Here is a 21,858-nt window from a genome sequence, read left to right on the forward strand (position 1 = left end):
ATTTTTCGCCAATGCCGATTGTGCAGTCACACTCCTGAGATTTTAAACTTTTGTTTAAAAAAAAATCGTTGAAAAATATTGATTGTAATCAAAGTTATAGCTTCTCAAAGTTGAAAAAGTCTCCCAGCCCAAAAATGTGTTTCCGTATTTTACAGGATCGGTGTATTTAAAGGTTAAATATCTAAAGTACTATAACTTCATTTCTTAATAAATTTAAAGTATTCCAAAAATAATGTTTAAATTTATTATATTTAAAACTTTTTGTAAAAACTAAAAAGTTACAATAAAAATTATATAAAATATACTTAATATATAAAAAATATTTCAAAGGTTTTGTCTCTCTCTCTCTCTCTTTCTCCTCCCCTCTTTTTTCAATTTTGTTCATCGTCGTTTCAAACATTTGATCTTTCATCAACGATTGAATCTGAGGACCATCAAAAATTCCTTCTTTTATTTTCCCTTCAGACAATTGTGAAAATTTGGTGCAAATATTTGAAGCAATTGTTATTTTTATTTAGCGCTTTCACAAATTGTTTCATTAAATTTCCATTTTTAGGGATAGTCGTGCACGAAATGAGCATTGGGTAAAGAAGAAATAGCCACCTAGAACAAATTTAATACCCGGATCAAAAAATGTGATATATAATAGTCTGGTCAATCCAAAAAAGATTTTGTAAGATTACCGCCATTACATATTAAACTGGGATTAATAAAGCAATTTGTAAAACCGCTAAATAAAAATAACAATTGCTTCAAATATTTGCAGACCAAATTTCCACAATTGTCTGAAGGGAAAATAAAAGAAGAAATTTTTGATGGTCCTCAGATTCGATCGTTGATGAAAGATCAAATGTTTGAAACGACGATGAACAAAATTGAAAAAAAGCTTGGATCAGTTTCAAAAGTGTCGTGGAAAACTTTCTTGGGAATACAAAAACCGCAGATTATGAAATAATCGTTCAAAAGATGCTAAATGATTTTCAAACTTTGAGATGCAATTTGAGTTTAAAAGTTCTTTTTTTGTATTCTTATCTGGATTATTTTCCCGATAATCTTGGTGATTTTAGCGAAGAACAAGGTGAACGATTTCATCAGAATATTAAAGAAATGGAAAGGTGGTACCAGGGTAGATATAATATAAATATGATGGCAGATTACTGTTGATCGCTTAAAAGAGATCAATCCTAGAAAGCAAACTACAAAAGAATGTCAATGACTCGGGACTTTGAAAATAAAAGAGCTCGCTTTTATTAAATTAGAAAATTATATTCCAAATTATATTTAAATGTGCAATTAAAAATAAATTTAGCATTAAGATAATGTAAATATATTCCTGGCGTAGAGGCCATATTCTGTAATAAGATGATACCTCCACGTGGTACAGGATGGATAACGCAAAATCACCTTTCTGTATGTACATTTTCTATTGTCACAAAAAGTAGTAAAGATTTTGAAACAGCAAGAAAACTACACTAAAATCATTTAAGGAAGCATGTTTTTTTTTGTTTTGTCTTACAGTATAAATAATACAATTTTAAGTTATTGCGATAAATTTTTGTGATAAAACTTATGTGTCGTCATATTAAATCCGCTATTTTTAATTAAACAATTGTAATTACACAGCAGTAATCAAAGGCAAAACCATCAGATATCGATTTTTGTGTTATTTATACGCATTTTAAAAATTTTTGTCTTCCATATTGAATTCGCCATTTTAATTTGTTTATTTTTGACATCAGTGACCAGAAAAATTATACATAACATGATCTCGTATAATTTTATAACTTCTTGAACTTTATTCAATGTCCGTCAGACGCGAGAGGATGTCGCGCACCGTAGGTAACGCTCGCGGGATGCATTTATGGTTTAAATTCAATAACTTTTTAACAAATGGTCGGAAATTAGTTTTCCAAAAAAAGATTTAAACTAGAAACAGAGAGTTATAATACCCATAAAGTCAAATAATTTGTAAAATTTTTTGTTTTTTAATTATTTGGTTTTATATTTCAAAATTTATCATTATTTTATAATTTTTCACGATTTTTTCAAAGGTTTTTGTATACGGTTTGCATAAAACGTTTTTATAAGTTACAAAAAAATATTTTTTTTATTGTGGGAACATTTCTGCGTAAAATGCCGTAAAGCTGACCTCGCTATCATTTTTTCTTTAGTCAAAAAAAAATCATAAAAAAGTCAAGTTCGAAAAACATTGTTTTTGCGATTATTTAAAAAATGGAGTGATGAAAAAAACGGATAACGTAATTGTTTTCAGCGCATCAAAATCGTATAGAAACGTGATTCAAAGTTCAAAGCACAAGACCCCCCCTCCCCAATTTTGCAGACCTGTGTAATTATCGCAACGAGAAAAATGTCTACTTTAACATTGTGCTCTTTTCATTAGTGAAATATTAAATATTTTATTTGTGCTTATCTTCAATAAAATATCTGTCGTCACAAACACTCCGTTGTTGACTATATCCTTTCGCTTATTCATTATTACCTGTAAATAAGGAGAACAGCTCACAAAATATATTTTCTTATTGACCAATAATAATTTTACTTTCTCAAAATAATACTTATCTAACATCCATCTACCAATCCACTTTCTCTTAATTAAATTTAAAGTAATTATTTAGTAAGCCTTACTTTATTATCAAATATTCTTTTGGGATATTTCAGAGATGTGACTGATCAAACTGAGCTTACAGAGGCTAACTGTTAAAATACTACTAACACTACGATACATTCGTGATCGTCGACGCAGCATCCGGTCATGAACGTAAAAATAACTAAGAAAAAAAACGTAGTGCCTAAAAATCAAACCCCAGACATCAATGCAACGCACTGTAACTGTCAGATTAAACTGACATTGTCATGGCTTAACAGCTTTACGGTGTAGATGAGTGCAGATGTGAGTGATTATTACTGTACTTTTTATTTTTTGTGTTGTTATTATCATGAAATTAATCTTGCCACCCAAAATTAACATGTATATTTTAACATATAAATTTTGTGTAAAAGCTTTTTCAATTCTGTAAACTCAATTCAAAAAAATTGTTTGCAAAAAAAATGTCAGGAATTGCATCAATTCAGCATCCCCATAATATGATTATTGTCATCACATAATCCAATTATACAGAACATATAATCGTAACAATCTGTTATTATCGTAAGCCATATTTAAGTAGAACTAGTCAATCTTAATAACATTGAAATAACAAAAATGAATCATAACTTATCAAAAAGTGACTTTTAACAATCATTTTAGAATAAACATTTTGATATCATAATTTTTTGTTTTGCTTCTGAATATATAAATTTACTGTCTGATAGATTAGATAATTTAGACATTTTGTTGCAACATTTTATATATTTGCAGAATTCTTTCAGAATTATCGCACATAAAATATAAAAGATTAAAACGTTTATAAAAACTTTCTGTAACAATCGATATTGTACATGGTAGAATCTCGATGTTTAGTATTTTTATTCATTCATAATAATGTATGTGTGAAGCTGGCATATCATTTCGTGAAACCACATTAATTGAGAATTCTACTTTTATCTTCAATATTCAGTTCTGATAAATAAAACATTTAATCGTGATAGATAAAACAGTTCTGGCAATTACAGCAAAAAAAGTGTCAAAAAATCATGTAGCGTCTCACTATGTCCCGAAAGTTTCCTCATAGTTCTTGTTGGATTTTTTAAAAATCTACAATTTTACATGAGTTTTAGAAAGAATTCTGCTAATAAACGTTTTTTTTATTTTTAAATAATTTTTACTATTAAAAAATCGTTATGTAAATAAAAGTGAAATGCAAATCGGTATAATGCACAGAAGTTCTGTGCATTATAATAGTACAAATGTTTACTAAAAATTTGTAAATCCATTCCCTGAAAATTTCAGAAGTTTCCAGTTTTTATCAAAATTCCAGGTAAAAGAATTTTCGAATGTAGCTTTAAAATAAATTTATTTTATTACACATACGCCTTTTAACATTCTTTAAAAGCATAATCACAAGATTACAGTAAAACGTTATTTAAACATTAAACGTAACAGAAATGTATACAAAAATAAAATAAAAATTTTTATTATCATTAAGAAAAGATAAAGCAGATAATAAACAATCTTTAATACATTTTAGAATCATCTTGGGTGTTTACGATAACCCAAGTTAAGTTGGTTTCCACTAAGACCAAAAAATGTTAGGCGTAACTCTCTCTAGTACCTTTATGATTCATGACAACTCAACGCTGTATCGTATTGCCTGAGTTAAGTTAAACCTTGTGCTCAGCCGATGTACTGCATAGAAATTTCATAATAGCTATTTGTATAAGTTTCTCATAAACCTCACACATAAATATTGCATCTTTTAAAGAAAATAATAAGCCTCTTATTTTTTGTGGAAATCAAATCATGGACGTAAGAATTTAAGTGGAGTTCTGTTAAAACGTCGACACATTGTTCACAATTTCTTTTATTAAAAAACGTACTGCAAAGCCTAATATGTATGATATAATACTGCGGGAGCATCTCGTAATTAACTGCGAGTTATTTTTATTACAATACAAAGCAATATCATATATTTCTAAGTTTTTATTATCACAATTTGATTCATTAGTTAATAATCTATTTTCCATTACTGGCAGTTTTATTTATCGTCGTAATTGAATTTAATGAAAAGGTAAAATATATTAATATTTGATAATAAAATACAGTTTCCAAATAAATCTTCTTTCAATTCCATATAAAGTAAAATCTTTTTCATTGCACTTTGAAATTGCTTGAACTAGGGTAATTATTGCATCTAAATTGCTGTCTTATAATACTAAACATAAGTTCTAAATAATCTTGACTTAATTTGTAAGTGCAAATATATTATAACAAAGAATTTGGTTTTTCGCAAAGCATATATAATTCCATTGAACATTTAATTGAAATACAAGAACCTAAAAATCTAGCGTTTCTACGAGAATTAATGAGCATGTTTCCATATGAACTTTCTTTTAAACTGTAAATATATTCAAAAGACTTATTTAATTTTACATACATGATGTTTCTATTCTTAAAATTGATTCGTGCCTTATAATCGTACTGTTTCATATTTCGACTATTCTACGCAGTCCACCGGCTGAGTACGAGGTCTAACTTAACTCAGGCAATACGATACAGCATTGTCATGAATCATAAAGGTACTAGAGAGTTACGTCTAACATTTTTCAGCCCTAGTGGAAACCAACTCAACTGGGGTTATCATAAACAGCCTTTATAACCTTTACACATTAGCTCAATTTTGTCTTGTAGTACACTTACAAATTTTTTAAAACGACAAGAATTACTTTCTAAGCTACTACACAATTTTTTCAGCTATCTTATAGAGCAAATATATCCGTTAACACGTTTACTCCGCTTTCCATCATTAAATATTTAAAAAATGTAAAAAATAATTTTGTCAGAAACATATAAAATTTAAATTTTGAAGTAAAACTTTTAAAATTTCCGGGCAATAAAATTTTCAAAAAAATTCCTTATTTCAGAGAGTACAGTCTCAAATCCCTGATTTTCCAGATTTTCCAGATAGCGGACACCTTATAGTATTATAAAATATTTCTCGTATTCGTATTGTTTTAAACGTATTTAAGCATTTTTCAAAGAGTTCTGACTGTGAACATTATTAATTAATTATTAAATAATCCTTATCGTTAAGAAAAGAGTATCTACGGAAATATAAATAAGATGCTGAAAAAATATATTATAATAAAGAAAACTCTCAAACTCTCTTCTTTAATTTTTTATGATTGAATTTTATATTCCATTAAAATATACCAATGAGAGATTGAAATAAAAAGAATTTTAAATAAGAGTACAAAAATACATACCATTAGATATAGTAATATATTTTATTTACAAAGTAAATTTCAAAACAAAATTATTCAATAATCAAGAAAAATATTTTAGCTACATTATTAATAAAACACCGTATAAAAAGCATATATATGAAATACAGATTAATTATATTTCTAAGTATTTTATACATAATACAGCTAAGATATTGCTAAGATCATTCCTACATTATAATAATGTAAAAATATTGCAATATGAAATATACGCATGACAAAAAGAATAAAGAATCAAATTGTTTTTTAAATAATTATAACATATTTATATCTCAAACTTGGATTTGTCCAACTTTTGACAAATATTATTTTATTTTATTCCAACAAAATTGTTGCGTATACCATCTTACAGGGTTGAATAAAAACCTGGTCTTTTTTTTTTAACTTAACAAACCTGGTTTAAAAAAAAAACTAAAAAATCAGGTTTTTTGTTTAAACCAGATTTCTTTGTTTAAACCTGGTTTTTAGGGTTTTTTAAATTTAAAACTTGTTTTATATGTTAATGCAATTTTAATATTTATAATTACAATATATAATATTTAGCATTTTTAATATTTAATATTAAAGCTATTTTAATATTTACGTAAGAATGTTAAAACATGTTTTTGCTACACACACAATTAATAATATTCTAAAAATATATATGTACATTTTCATTTAGACTGTAAGAGATCCCTGCATTTGTCTGTTTTTTAATTATTTATTTTATTTTTTATCTTTTATCTTTTCGACATTGAAATAAAATGGAATGAAACAATATTGTACATTATTTTAAATTGCTAAATAAATAGATTCAAGCATTAAATAGAGTAAACTCGGGCAAGATGGCCATAGTTTTTTAAAATGCAAAAAACGCATTTTTATTTTTGTTATTTTTTAATAATATTTGATCACTTCACTGAATCTTAAAGTTAATAATACTATTGAATTTAAAAAGAAAACACTTATTAGAAATCAAATATTAACAAAATATTATAACATAAACATTGGCCATCTTATCAAAATTTTAAGGAAAAAGTGACCACAGTATGGAACAGTTGGCTATACACGTTTCATGTTAAAAATGAATGTAATATTTTGTAAAGTAATAAATAATAAAACTTATAATTTTATATATTTAGTATAAACACATATATACAGCTTTTATATGTATATACATATATATATGTATATATATATATATATATATATATATATGTATATGTATATATATATATATAATTATATGTGACTTACAAGGAAACACAGGGAAGTGTCCGCCTCAGATTAAAACGAGTTTTTAATATGTTGTAGTACAGATAAAAATAAGGGACACGTATTTTTTTATACGTGCCCATACGCACTTTAAGGGGTGGTGAAACACCCCTTTGAAGAAAATTGGTTTTTTCTTTCGAAGCGTATGCCGTCGAAACTATAAGAGATAGAAAAAAATGTTTTAAATGAAAGTTGAATGCATATTTTTCTCGCATAAGATGACAAAAACATTTCAAGGACAGTCTGTGTCTAACATGAAAACGCAGACATTGAGAAAAACATTTACTACAAAATAAAACGACACTACACTAAAGAATAACAATAATTACGGTGTTGTAAGACATTAATTTCTTGTTTAGAAAATAATATGTAATTAATATAAGTTAAACATTTATTCACTGGTCTACATGATTCGACTAGAATATTTGTTCTCTTCAACATTTTATAAATAAGGAGACTTGGATTACAAAAAATTATTACTCACACATTCCATACCTTCACTATCTAATGCCAGCTCATCAACTAACAACAAGAGAACTAACATAAAACTAATTTAAAAATTAGTTAGAAATTTCATCTTTTATACTGCATTTATACAATTCAATTAATGTGTTTATTAAATTCGATTAGTGTAAAAATATGCATAACCACGCTACTGGTGCATGCACTTAGGGTCATTTCCTATCTTGAAATAGAATGTTTACGTCTCAGAAATATTGACATGTATAGATTCAAGAGTTACGTATGTAAGGAAATGACCCAAAGTGCACGCGCCAGTAGCGTGGTTATGCATATTTCTACACTAATCGAATTTAATAAACACATTAATTGAATTGTATAAATGCAGTGTAAAAGATGAAATTTCTAACTAATTTTTTAATTAGTTTTATGTTACTTCTCTTGTTGTTAGTTGATGAGCTTTAGATAGTGAAGGTACGGAATGTGTGAGTAATAATTTTTTGTAATCCAAGTCTCCTTATTTATAAAATGTTGAAGAAAACAAATATTCTAGTCGAATCATGTAGACCAGTAAATAAATGTTTAACTTATATTAATTACATATTATTTTCTAAACAAAAAATTAATGTCTTACAACACCGTAATTATTGTTATTCTTTAGTGTAGTGTCGTTTTATTTTGTAGTAAATGTTTTTCTCAATGTCTGCGTTTTCATGTTAGACACAGACTGTCCTCGAAATGTTTTTGTCATTTTATGCGAGAAAAACATGCATTCAACTTTCATTGAGAACATTTTTCTTTATCTCTTATAGTTTCGACGATACACGCTTCGAAAGAAAAAACCCGATTTTCTTCAAAGGGGTGTTTCACCCTTAAAAGTGTATTAGGACACGTGTAAAAAATACGTGTCCCTTATTTTTAATCTGTACAACATATTAAAGACACGTCGAAATCGGAGGGAGTCACTTCCGTAGCGCACAAACGCGCGGACGGGTGCGCGTACCGTGCGTATAGAGAGGTTTTTAATTATTTTTGGAAAATGGGAATGTTGAATCGTAACTTTATCATATATCGTTGAATTCGTAATAAAATAAGCTTTATTTTGCTTATAAAAAAATAAAAATTTTGAAAAAAAAAGTAAGTGGTGGGGGAAAGTATTAAAAAGAATTTAAAAAAATTTTTTTTTCGCTGTTATAAATTACTCTTCGAGCCATTCAACTTTCATTTAAAACATTTTTTTCTATCTCTTATAGTGTCGACCGCATACGCTTCGAAAGAAAAAAACCGATTTTCTTCAAAGGGGTGTTTCACCCCCTTAAAGTGCGTATGGGCACGTATAAAAAAATACGTGTCCCTTATTTTTATCTGTACTACAACATATTAAAAACTCGTTTTAATCTGAAGCGGACACTTCCCTGTGTTTCCTTGTTAGTTAAAATTATAATATTGCAATAATAACATGAAAATAATAATCTTGAATTAAATCATTTCATTTAGCTCGTTAATCTGACCGATTATTATACTTTGTGTTTAATCACAAACGAGCATTTCCCTAAGTTTTTGTTATTCAATAACATAAAAATTTTAAAATTTGATATTGCAATAATAACATAATTATAATTATTTTAAAGTAAGAAAAAAAACAGATTTCTATAATTTAAAAAAAAATGTATGAAAAAACAAAGTGGACCATCTTGGCCGAATTGTAAGAAAAAGATGATCATAGTGCATTTAAATAAATAGTGAAGATAAAAGCACAAATTATAAGTCATGTTACAATTTAGGTTCCTTTATTATATACATAACGTTGATTATTATAGCTTAACAGTAATTTATTCGACGTTATAATTATTTTAAAGCAGCTTTTAGAGGACACATGCAAAATTTTGTAGATAGTAAAAAGTAAAAGTATTATATAATATTCAGAATAAAATTGTTCCGAATAGTATACGCATATAAAATACTGTAAATATTGATTATCTTTCAAAATAATTATAAAAATTCATTATTTAACAATTACTGGAGAAATTAGACTATAGCCATCTTTTCTGTATGGCCATAATACCCCAATTTATCTTAGTAGGAACTAATAAAAATTTATTATTTGTAAATTGTAATTTTAATTATAAATAAAAAGTTTGCGTATCTGTTGTTATTGTATAATATTAAAATGTTTTTTTTTTACTTTTAGTTCAGGTAACTTTCATTAAAAAAGAAATTTAAGAAGACTGCAAAAGCTAGTAAGGTCGTTTTTTTATATAAATTACTAAACACTCATTAATTACAAAGATTATATAACTTTTATGTAATTAATATAATATTTATATATTAATATAATATCACGTAATACATGAATATAAAATTTTTTGTAATTGTATTTTTATAAATATTGTTCATGTAATAAAAAATTTTCTTCATTAAATTTAAAATTATTATTATTATAGAAATAAAAACTTCACACTACACTCATTTTGGGCACAGAACTTCTCTAGAAAATTTTATATATTTATTTAAAAATGCAATTTTAAAAAACCACGTGATTTAAACTGTGGTTTAAATCGTAGTTTAAACCATTTGGTTTAAACCAGGCCAACCCTGCATCTTACACTTATTCCGCAACTATTATGAAATTTTCGTCAATTTATTTGCACCAAGCCGATTAAGTAAAAACTAATAATTCCTTTAAAAAAATTTTTTTTTATACTGACATAAAACGAGATAATGTGCCCAAAGTATCTTGACAAGAAAAATTCAATAACAAAGTATGACAGTCAATCATCTTCAAAGCTGATTGTGACATTAAAATCGCATAGATGTAGAAAAATAACACAAGAAACACAAAGCGCGGTGATCGCGAGCAATAAATAAAAAAATTTCGGTGTTTATACGTAAACTATAATTGATGCATTTTTTTTTTTAGCAAATGTCCGCATAATCCTTCTCCCTTCTGGTCTTCGACTTATCTTTTTGTCTGACCGCAACACGTTACAGTTTTACTCGTGCATTCTTAATGAACGGACATCTCCGAATCGATTCTGTCACTTGTACTCGATTTTCAGGATGATGGGGAATAAGAAAACGGAAATCATAAAAAAAAAACGTCTGCTCGGCGAGGTCCAATCTCGCGTAACTCTCAGATTGTCAACAGTGTTGCCGGAGTGGAAACAGCGATCAAAGAGATACGTTTTGGACACATGCCGCGGTTTCAATCAAAAACACGATTTCGCTTGTGCGAAAATCCATGGGAAACCCTACTAGCGCAATTCATTAGCGATACATTGATTGAATACATTCATTGGCATTAGGGAATAATTTGACCAGTGTTGGCAGATTAGCAGGTTATAAATATTGTTAATTTAATAAATTAATGTATATTCTAAATCATGAACATCCATGCCAAATCGACCTCTTAAAATATCCGTTATGTATAATAGATTTTTTGTAAGTTTGCTTACAAAAAAATAAAAAATGTACTTTAACTATAATTAATATTTAAACGATAAAAATTAAAACAAAGATAAATTAAACAATTTAATTCTCTAAAAATCAAAAAAATTATTTTATCGTGTAAAAGTCTCAAAATATTTGTTAACTAAAATACAACATACATTAAATTCAATTACATTTATGAATCCTTTAATAATTTTATCCTATATTTCTTATTTTATTTGTAATATTAAATTATTCTGATTTGAAATCGAGAAAAATGGGGCTATTTGGAGTCAGCGCGATAAATGGAGCACGATTCACGGAACGCATTGAAAGCAACCACATTTTAGGAACACATTTTAGGAACCACATTTTAGGAACAGAGCACAATAAGTCACAAAAGTGAGATTCGGCATTGTAAAACGTAATAAGCCTATGGTACGTCAAACTTATTTAAAGTCTCGAAAGACGTTCATAATAACATAAAATTCGAAGTATTGAACTGAAGTAATCAATATGATGTCAACAAAGATTGAAAAATCTTTGACATTTCAATCCATGACAAATTTTATTGATTTTTTATGAGTTTTTGTAGGTAGATTTTTTTAATGAATCCAACCCAATAAAACCTATTGAGTTTTATTGAGTTGAATCTATTTTAACTTTTAAAAGGTAGGGAAATCTATATTAAAAAATCTTACAACTTCTTAAGATTCTTTCTTTCTTTTTTTTTTAAAGATATGACATCGTTTCTGCACCACTATAATGGCTTCCTATCCTGTAAAGGTTAAAAACCTGGGGCAATTCTGTATTGGGCCAATAATACGCCAATGAATTTTGATACTAGGGATTGCGTGTCACGGTACATTAGATATTAATGTATTTTCGCTTGAGGTTAACTACTTCGGATTTTCTATAATGCGCATATCCTACATACGGAACATAGAAAGCAACTAACTTGACATGTATGTCATTCGTACGACCGCAACCGGGAAGGTCGGCGATATCGGACTTGGCGACTTGTAAACGATGCGTGCGCGAATGCGTTGAACAGCGAATATCGTTCAATTTTGCCAAGTTCCTTGGAACACAACGATCGAATGGCGAGCGAAAGAGAGAGAAATGTTCTTTTTCCACACCTCAGGATTTCTTGCAAGATTCATTTTTCCTCTTTTTCTTTTCACACTGAAGGTACATTTCAAAACATCCTTTCCGAGGAAAATTTTACTTGATTAATACAGTATACGTTGCGTGTACCTACTATGTATTTCGAGTAATTTTCCTCGAAAAAAACGTTTTGGAATTTAACCTGAGTGTGGAAAAAGAACAAAACTTTCGAGAGAAAATTCAAGGAGAGCGTCCGTTCTTCCTTTTTCTCTTTTTCTTTTTCTTTCTCTTTCTCCTCCTCCACCTCCTCATCGTCGTTGGTTCTTGCGAGGTTAATCACCAATGATATGACGGGACACGCGCTCGTGACACCAGGCGGGTCCGGAAAATGACTGCCAAAGGCAGCGACTTTTTATGGCGACTCGGTATCGTGACTGTCGCTTCGCGCAATCAGAAAGAAAAGAAAACGAAGAGAACGCACGACGAATAATCTCTCATATTTATACATACCTTCAAAGCGTTCAGGTCAATGTCGTCGAGCGAGCAGTTGACGCTCGGTGCCAAATTATGCGCCATCTTGATACGCCACTTGCACTCCTCTCGTGTCTCTTCCTCTTCCTCGCTCGCTCGCTGGAGCTCACCAATTTCGCAGAGAACACCGTTTCAATGATTTCGCCGTACTAGAACTCGTCGCTGTTGCTTTCTTTTCCCCTGATAACTGTCTCCTTTCCTTTTTCCTCTTTCTTTCCCTTCCTCCCTCGCGATGTCTTCTCCGACAACTCGCACTGCTCGCGAATTGGACGAAAACACAAGGGCGGAGACAGGAAGGAGAGCGAAGATGCAGGTTCTCGTGATTCACTCGTCACACCAGCACTACGAAGGCACGAGAAGCGTCGAACACCGACAAGGGCAATGCATAGCTCGGGGCGGGAGCAGGGGAAGAGGGTCGGTCCTGACAAAATCAACTACGCGTTACGACTACTATACGACGAACCGCTTGTCGAACCGCAGCGGTAATACGCGCAATGATGACAAGCTGCAAGTCAGAGATGCACGCGGAGCGGCGACTACGATGCGGCACATGGCGCGCGCGGAACGTACTGAGAACCGGAGTAGCGTATCGAGCTGCGGATATGCAACGGAGGCCGTCTAGCGATTAAACCGGACAGCGTTGCGCCTTCGTCGCGTTTTGTTTCCTCTCTCTTTTTCTCACTCACACTCTCTCTCCCCTCTCGGCTTTTTTCTCGCACGCGACGCGACGTTGCGAACACGAAGGGTGCGCCTAGTTCGATATAACGCGTTTTCTTTCTCTTTCTCCTTCCTCACTCACTCACTCACTCACTCACGCACACACACACACACTACACACACACGCGCGCGCGCGTACGTACGCACCTCTCTCTTTCTCTCTCACACTCTTTCTCTCTCTCTCTCTCTCTCACTCTTTCCTTCTCTTTCGTCCCTATATCAAAGAGACGGAGTATCAGAATATGTACAGCGCTTAGTATCGCTGAATTACTTGCATCGTTATGATGAATATGGGAGAACTCGCAACTGTACGCGAACCTAATAGAGCTAAATCAAAAAATCACGTCTCATTTATCCTGCGTTGTCTATTACGTCCGTCGACAACGGCACCACCGTTCATTGGATCGCGCACGCCTATTTTCTTCCTCTCTCTTTCAGGCTTGCGCACTCTCAACACACGTCACGGTTTATTCATCTTTACCTACGTTCCGATATACACTGGTAGTACTGAAAATCTATAGTTCACGTAACGTATACTGTAGATTTTCAGTATTGACACTAATAGCGTTTTCGACTGCAGTAAGTTTTAACCTAGGTTTGTCGCCATTTGCCGGAATCGTCCAATTAGAACGGACAATCGTCCGTTCTAATTGGGCAATTCCGGCAAATGGCGACAAACCTACGTTAAAACTCACTACAGTCGAAAACGCTATAAGTGTTTGTTTTCTGGGGGTCGATCATGAAACTTTTTCCCTAGAGCGGAAACGTGAAAAGTGAAAATCTTTACCATTGAAGTTAATGGAGAAATTTTTCACTTTTCACGTTTCCGCCCTAGGGAAAAAGTTTCACGACTCTCTGTTCCTAAGCTCCCTGAATTACACGAATGAACACGACTGTGGCCTAAAGCCTGTTCTACAATAGCATAAACACAAGATCGTAAGGTTGTAAGGCGTGGTTTTAGGAGCTCGTAAGCAAATGAAAAATTTTCATTTCTTACGTTACAACCTTACGGTCTTGTGTTTACTGCTATTGTAGAACAGGCATAAGGCTTGTTTTCTATTCCTGCACTAGACTGCACTGGAACGTTCCTTCGTGCTTTCGCTAACTTTGAAACATCTATCTATTTCATTTTAAGTGTACACTTATTTAGAGAGTTCAGGAACAGAAAACAAATGGCTAGTTTACACCAAGTACTTGATACACGAACTAACTAGTAATTTTTTATTAAATTATCGTAATTTTGGCAATAAATTTAAAGAATACTATATTAAGCTGGTACAATATGAATCAAGATAATTAAATATATGTATCATGTATACACCCATTGTCGAAAGTAAGATAATTTAATAAAAAGTTACGAGTTAGTGTATATACGCGTATCAAGTGCTCGGTGTAAACTAGTGGGTGTATTCCGAAAGTTTTATAGAAAATAGTTTTTTTAATCATAAAGTTGGTAACACTGTAACTAACTACGCTGTGTTCCGTAATGTAAGTTGAATTTGTGATTATCGTTGGCTCGCAAAGATCAGCAGAGAGGTTAGTTTAATTTCTTTTATTTTAATTATTTATAAAATAATTGTAATCATGTATTATTGATTAAAATATTATTTACTAACAACAATTTTGATTTTAAAATAGGAATTAAAGAGCACAAGAACTTCCAAAAACTGAAAATTAACTGCAAAGTTTGTTTGTAGGATAAATTTTTTGATATTGCCAATATTGACAATATTTTTTAAAAATCTTATTTGATTTTGTATAAAATTATATTATAATAATATCTAATAAAAGTCTAACATTTATAAACATGGCAGCTAAGTTACTGTAACCTCTCCAACTACTTAAACAAAATAAATTTTATCATGCACTATCAGTGCACACAAACAGATATAATCTAATTTACTTACAATTAATAATTTAAAATTAATCAGAACTTGTGATTTTTAGCATCACAGATTTTTCGAAAATCCATCTTTTGCTTAATTTTTATTTCAAAATAAAATTTATTGTTAGTAAATATTATTTTAATATTACATGACTAGAATTATTTTAATAAATAATATGTCATTAAAATTATTTTATAAATAATTAAATTACAAGAAATTAAACTAACCTCTCTGCTGATCTTTGCAAGCCAACGATAATCACAAATTCAACTTACATTACGGAACACAGCGTAGTTAGTTACAGTGTTACCAACTTTATTATTAAAAGAGATATTTTCGATAAAACTTTCGGAATACATCCTGGGTGCTTTCCAGCTACGACACAAATCGACAATGTGTAACACAGTGTCCATTAGTGTAAGAGAGAAAATTTTAGTTGTTTCACTCACACTAATGGACACTGTGTTACACAGTGTCGACTTGTGTCGTAGCTGGAAAGCACCCCCTGTATAGTCGTGAGCTAAAAGGTTGCAACACATTTTCTTCGATGGTTTTTGGAATGTAGACTTGCTCATTGAACGGCAAACGTAATTGGTTCTTACCTATGGATTCAACCAATTACGTTTGCCAATTGAGGAGCAAGTCTACATTCAAAAAACCATTTAAGAAAATATGTTGCAACCTTTTAGCTCACGACTATACAGTCGTGAGCTAAAAGGTTGCAACACACTTTCTTCAATGGTTTTTGGAATGTAAATTTGCTCATTGATCGGTCGTGTTCATTGTAGTTGCGACACTTTTTCTTAGATGTGTTTCTGAACGGGCAACTATAACGAGAGCTAAGAACATGATTGGTCTTTACTTGTAAATCCAATCAATTACGTTCGTTGCTCGATGAGAAAGGCTACATTCCAAAAACCATCGAAGAAAAAGTGTCGCAACTATAAAGCCCGTATCAGACTACGCATTAAAGATTGAGATTAAAGATTAAAGATTGAAATTTGACCAATCAAAACAAGGAAATTTTAACTCCTTTTATTTTGATTGGCCAAAGCTCAATCTTTAATCTTCAATCTTCAATTTTCAATGCATACGGGCTTAAAGATGCCTACTGTACAGTCGTGTTCATTATAGTTGCGACACTTTTTCTTAAATGCGTCTCTGAACACGCAACTATAACAAGAACTGAGAATATGATTGGTTCTTACTTGTGGATCCAACCAATTACGTTTACACTTAAAATGAGGTAGATAGATGTTTAAAAGTTAACGAAAGCAAGAAGGAACGTTCCAAAGCAGTCTAGTGTAGAAATAGAAAACAAGCCTTAAATGGTCTAGTTTCCACCGAGGCATTAATCCGCATCCACTTAGGTATAGAACCAAATTGAAGTTGATGGAAACATGTCGGATTCATAGACTTATGCAGAGAGAAACCTGATAGCGGTCACGCCGGCCTTTTTCTTATAACGCTAAAATTCCCGGCGCACTAACGACGCACATTCATTCTGGTCAAAATATGAACTAAAATTGCATCCATTTTGCGACTCTGTCGATAAAAATGGTTCATGTCTGTGCTAAAATCATATGGTGTGGGTACTCCTACTATATGATTTTAGCACAGACTTGAACCATTTTTATCGACAGAGTCGCAAAATGAATATAATTTTAGTTCACATTCCGACCAGAATAGATGTGCGTCGTTAATGCGCCGGGAATTTTAGCGTTATAAGAAAAAAGCCGGCGTGGCTGCTCCAGGGGGTCTATCATGTAACATTTTCTCTAGGGCGGAAACGTGAAAAGTGAAAAGTTTCACGTGAACTGCACGATCATGTACGATTCCACGGAATCATATAATGCCTCGTGCCCACAGGACGCGGCAAGGCTTGCCGCGCGGCGGAAGTTGGCATGGTAGCCAATCATGAAGTTGAACTCGATCCAACTTTTGCCGCGAGGTGGAAATTACATCCAGGCGAACGAGACGTTGATTGGCTATCAAAATATTCCTCAGCCAACTTCTGCCGCGCGGCAAGCCTTGCCGCGTCCTGTGGGCACGAGGCATAACTCACTCATGAGCGGAAATATGAACTTTTTCACGCGAACTTTTTCGCCATCAGCCGTGATGGCGAAAAGGTGAAAATTTAGGGAATTAATAAATTGTATGTATTTTGAAATAAGAATGAAAGTGTGGTAACAGTGTGGTAACAGTTTGAAGAGATATTATTGAAGAGGTTAACCTTTTTGGTATTGCATTGCGTTGATAGGATAAAGTAATACATACATAAATAAAAATAATGCTTTTGTGATGTAATTAGGTTTGAAATTTATATTTGTCAAATTGATATTTTGATAATTATATAGAATGAGGTTTCATCAAATGCAAATTTAGATAAAAATATACTTTAAACACGTTTTGATACACAATGATATAAGAAAGGTGCGTCTTGTGAAATAGAATATTAATCAATCATGTAAGTGTTTATAACTTATAAATTTGGAAAATATATGTGTGAGCGGAGAATTCAGTTTTGATCAAGGTCCGTATTCTAAATTATCCAATATTTTTTAATTAAACAAAGTTAAATTTAATGACTAATGAAATTAATTTACTTTAAAATTTGCACACATAAAAAACTAATTAAAATTAATTTTAAAAAACAATGTTTGAATTAAATTACAATGTAATTTTGAGTATTAGATTACTACATAAGAAAATAGTTGTTACAATATATGGATCATTAAAAATAAATGTAATATATATTATATTTGTAAATTAAGTTTATGCAATATAACTAAGGAATATTGCTATTTATTTATGAATATTTTTTTTACAATTTTTTTTATATAATAACATTTTTACAGTAAAAATTATACTATAAAAGCAGGTAGAATCCTTTTTCACAATCGCTTGATAGTTGCAATGACAGAGCCTCTAATGGTGAATTTCGGAACGCAAACTAAACTTCTGCGAATTATTCATACATAATCGCTGTGCGTGAAAAGATTCACGTGAACTCTCTATTAGTGAAAAATGAAAAATGAAAACTGAAAAGTGAAACGTGAAAAGTGAAAAGTGAAACGTGAAAAGTTCCACGTGAAATTACATGATTGACCCCCAGGTTCCTCTCTGACTTAAGAAACTATACACTAGAGTCCTATATAAAGAGAGAAGCGACATTGATGTCTAAAGCTTTGATTGGTAATCTGATTGATACTTGATTGACTAAGCGAGCAGCCATATTGTGACCACAGCTGTTTGCAGAATGATACAAATGGTGTTTGATGACGTTGGAGCGGTCCCAAATTGGCGGTTGAGGACTCAATTGGATACTGAAGGTTGTGGTGGGGATTCGATGTCGCTTCTCTCTTTATATAGGACTCTACTATACACCAAGCTATCTTAGACAAAAGAGGGTGTGATAATCGAAGTAAGGAGAAAAGGGCGGATCCCGATAGCGCACGGGACCGATAGCACACCACCAATCACAGCGGCCGATGCCTAGAGTTTTTCCGTTGGTTGGGTTAGATAAGTCAAAATGATTGGTTGGGCTATCGCACCGTGCGCTATCGGATCCCGTCCAGGGGAAAAACGCACATAGTATATGGGCCATAGGACAAATCTTTGACTATATACCTCTGGACTGCTCCAGAATACCTCCACTTTTCCATAAGATAAAAGGAGAGGTCCAAAAATTTAAGATCTCAGCGCGTCCGAAAATTGGCCAAATCGAGAACTACTTAGCTATATTTCAAGTAAAAATCGCTACAATCGGTACGAATAACTCAGAATAAATAATTAAGGGATCCAGAAATATTACTAAATAAAAAAATGATTCTTCCTTGTTTTGCTAAATTATACGAGATAAAAAGTTGTAAGAGTAATTAAATGTAATCCGTAAAAAATACAAATTGATTTAAAATTAATTCCAAAAAAATTAACAAATTTAATAATCGTCAATTAATAATAAAATAAAGTATGTACATAGTAAATAAGACAATAAAATAAAATATATGTAAAAAGAAACATGGTAGTAATAAATGTAACTAATAATAAATAATTCTTTAAATTATTATTACTTAAACAAAAAAAAGTAAAGTGTTTGAGATGTGAGGTTCACATCTCATAAAATCTAATTTATCTGTAAAATAACACATTTTTAAATTTTGTTGAAGCTCGTGTTGAAGCTGCTCCTGCAAGATTGTATTTCATGTTTTTATTATTGCACATTTCCGCAGAACAACAACGAACCATTTTTATATTTTATATTTTTGTTCGTAACATAAATTAGGTCAAATAATAATAACCTCAACACGCATCTTGGTTATACCTTTGACTATACAGTCTCAAAGAGTCAAAGGATTGTACCGATTATTACTTGAAATACAGCTAAGTAATTCTCAATTTGACCAATTTCTGAACCCGGGGGCGCTGAGATCTTAGATACCATGGCTGCCGTCAGCAGTCCAGAAATATATTGTCAAAGGGACACATAGAGGACAACTTTAGTTAGACTCGGAAATATTTGGCACGTTTACGCATACGTGAAGCCGAGTTTGTCCTCTATTTTCCCTTACCACGTTTATCACCACCCCCGCAAGCGTACGCTCGAGGTGTGATCGGATTGAGCTCAGTTCACTCTCACTTTGGCTGTATTCCGATATTAACTGCCAGTACTGAAAATGTATAGTATATGTGACGTGAACTATAAATTTTCAGTACTGCCAGTAAAAACGGAACACAGCCTTTGATGAGAGGGTTCCGATAGCGCACATCCCGATAGCCCACCAACCAATCATCTTGACTTATCTAACCCAACCTATGGAAAATCTCTAGGCATCTGCCATTGTGAGTGGTTTGTGTGCTATCGGGATGTGCGCTATCGGGACCCGCCGAGAATCTGGAATATTCATATTCTATTATTTTGTAAGCTGTTCTTGCAACACGGAAATAACTTTAAACTGTAATAATTTAATTTAAAATTAAATTAATTGGTAAATTACACCCAAGGACTTTGATTTTGTCCATGGGGAAATTTTCCAAACTAAAAAGTCGCTATCTTTTTACATACTTACAGTTCATGATTAACGTAACGACTAGAGCTTATTGGTCGTTACGTTAATCATGAACAGTAAGTATGTAGAAAGATAGCGACTTCTCAGTTTGGAAAATTTCCCCATGGACAGAATCAAAGTCCTTGGGTGTACCACAGACTTCATCAGATTAAAAATAATTAATACTAATAATGTACAGTCGTGAGCTAAAAGGTTGCAACACATTTTCTTCGATTGTTTTTGAAATGTAGACTTGCTCATCGAACGGCGAACGTCATTGGTTCTTACCTGTGGATCCAACCAATTACGTTCGCCTACCGATGAGCAAGTTTACATTCCAAAAACCATCGAAGAAAATGTGTTGCAACCTTTTAGCTCACGACTATACACCCATGAAATTTGATTCTGTCCATGGGGAAATTTTTCAAATTGAGAAGTCACCACTTTCTACATAATCGCAGTTTATGATTAATAAAACGACTAGAGCTTATTGGTCGTTACGTTAATCATAAACTGTAAGTATGTAGAAAGATAGCGACTTCTCAGTTTGAAAAAGAGAATGTCCCGGTTGCGCACAGACCTGATTGGACACCATCAATCATAGCGGCTGATGCCTAGAGTATTTCCGTTGGTTGCGTTAGATAAATCAAGATGATTGGTGGTGTCCGATCGGGTCTGTGTGCAACTGGGCCTCACCCTTGAAAAATTTCTCCATGGATAGAATCAAAATTCTTTGGTGTACTATAATGATAATACTATTACTAATAATATAATATAATTACTAATAATATAATTAATATTACAATTATTAATAATTGTTTTGTGTTATAATAATTATTTGTAGTATTGATACTATATTTATACAATATATATTATTCCTTCACGTGTAATACAATATAATGTGCAGAAACAATAAAAACAAATGTACTCACATCTTTATCTGTTAGATTATGCTCATCGGAACAAAATTTTCGTTTTTTGGAATTTTCCGCAAATTTTCTAATAATTCTTTTTCATTACTGCTAAGGTTCATTACTGCTTGAGGTTACATCGGCCGGCTGTCAAAACAAAATTTACTAACACTACGATACATTCATGATTGCTGACGCAGCATCCGCTTATAATAGTCATGAACGTAAAAACAACTAAGAACAAAACGTGGACCCTAGAATAGGACCCCAGGCATACCTGGCACGAACTGTACACCCAAGGACTTTGATTCTGTCCATGGGGAAATTTTTCAAACTGAAAAGTCGCTATCTTTCTACATACTTACAGTTCATGATTAACGTAACAACCAATAAGCTCTAGTTGTTTCATTAATCATGAATTGCGAGTATGTAGAAAGTGGTGACTTCTCAGTTTGAAAAATTTCCCCATGGACAGAATCAAAGTCCTTGGGTGTACGAAAGATTAAAAATTTGGCACTAGGCTTTCCAGTGAAACAGCGCGCACCGGTTTCGTGTGCACCAAAATGTTTAGTGAAACACGTTGCCCGTGGCGAGAGCGCACTCAGTGCGCACCAG

At 31.8% G+C, this 21,858-nt stretch overlaps 1 protein-coding gene across 15 annotated transcripts in view; it reads right to left on the reverse strand.

The window, feature by feature from the left end:
• Positions 1-12,981, reverse strand: part of LOC105202593 (serine/threonine-protein kinase mig-15) — a 172,735-nt gene extending 159,754 nt beyond the window's left edge. For all 15 annotated transcript variants that reach the window (XM_039453405.1, XM_039453404.1, XM_039453399.1 and 12 more), the window contains exon 1: positions 12,661-12,981. In XM_039453405.1, coding sequence (XP_039309339.1) covers positions 12,661-12,726 — 66 coding nt within the window. In that variant the 5' untranslated portion in view covers positions 12,727-12,981. The remainder of the gene's footprint in view (positions 1-12,660) is intronic.
• Between the last annotated feature and the right edge of the window lie 8,877 nt (positions 12,982-21,858).

The sequence above is a fragment of the Solenopsis invicta genome, chromosome 9 (assembly GCF_016802725.1).
Source record: "Solenopsis invicta isolate M01_SB chromosome 9, UNIL_Sinv_3.0, whole genome shotgun sequence".
NCBI lineage: Eukaryota > Metazoa > Arthropoda > Insecta > Hymenoptera > Formicidae > Solenopsis > Solenopsis invicta.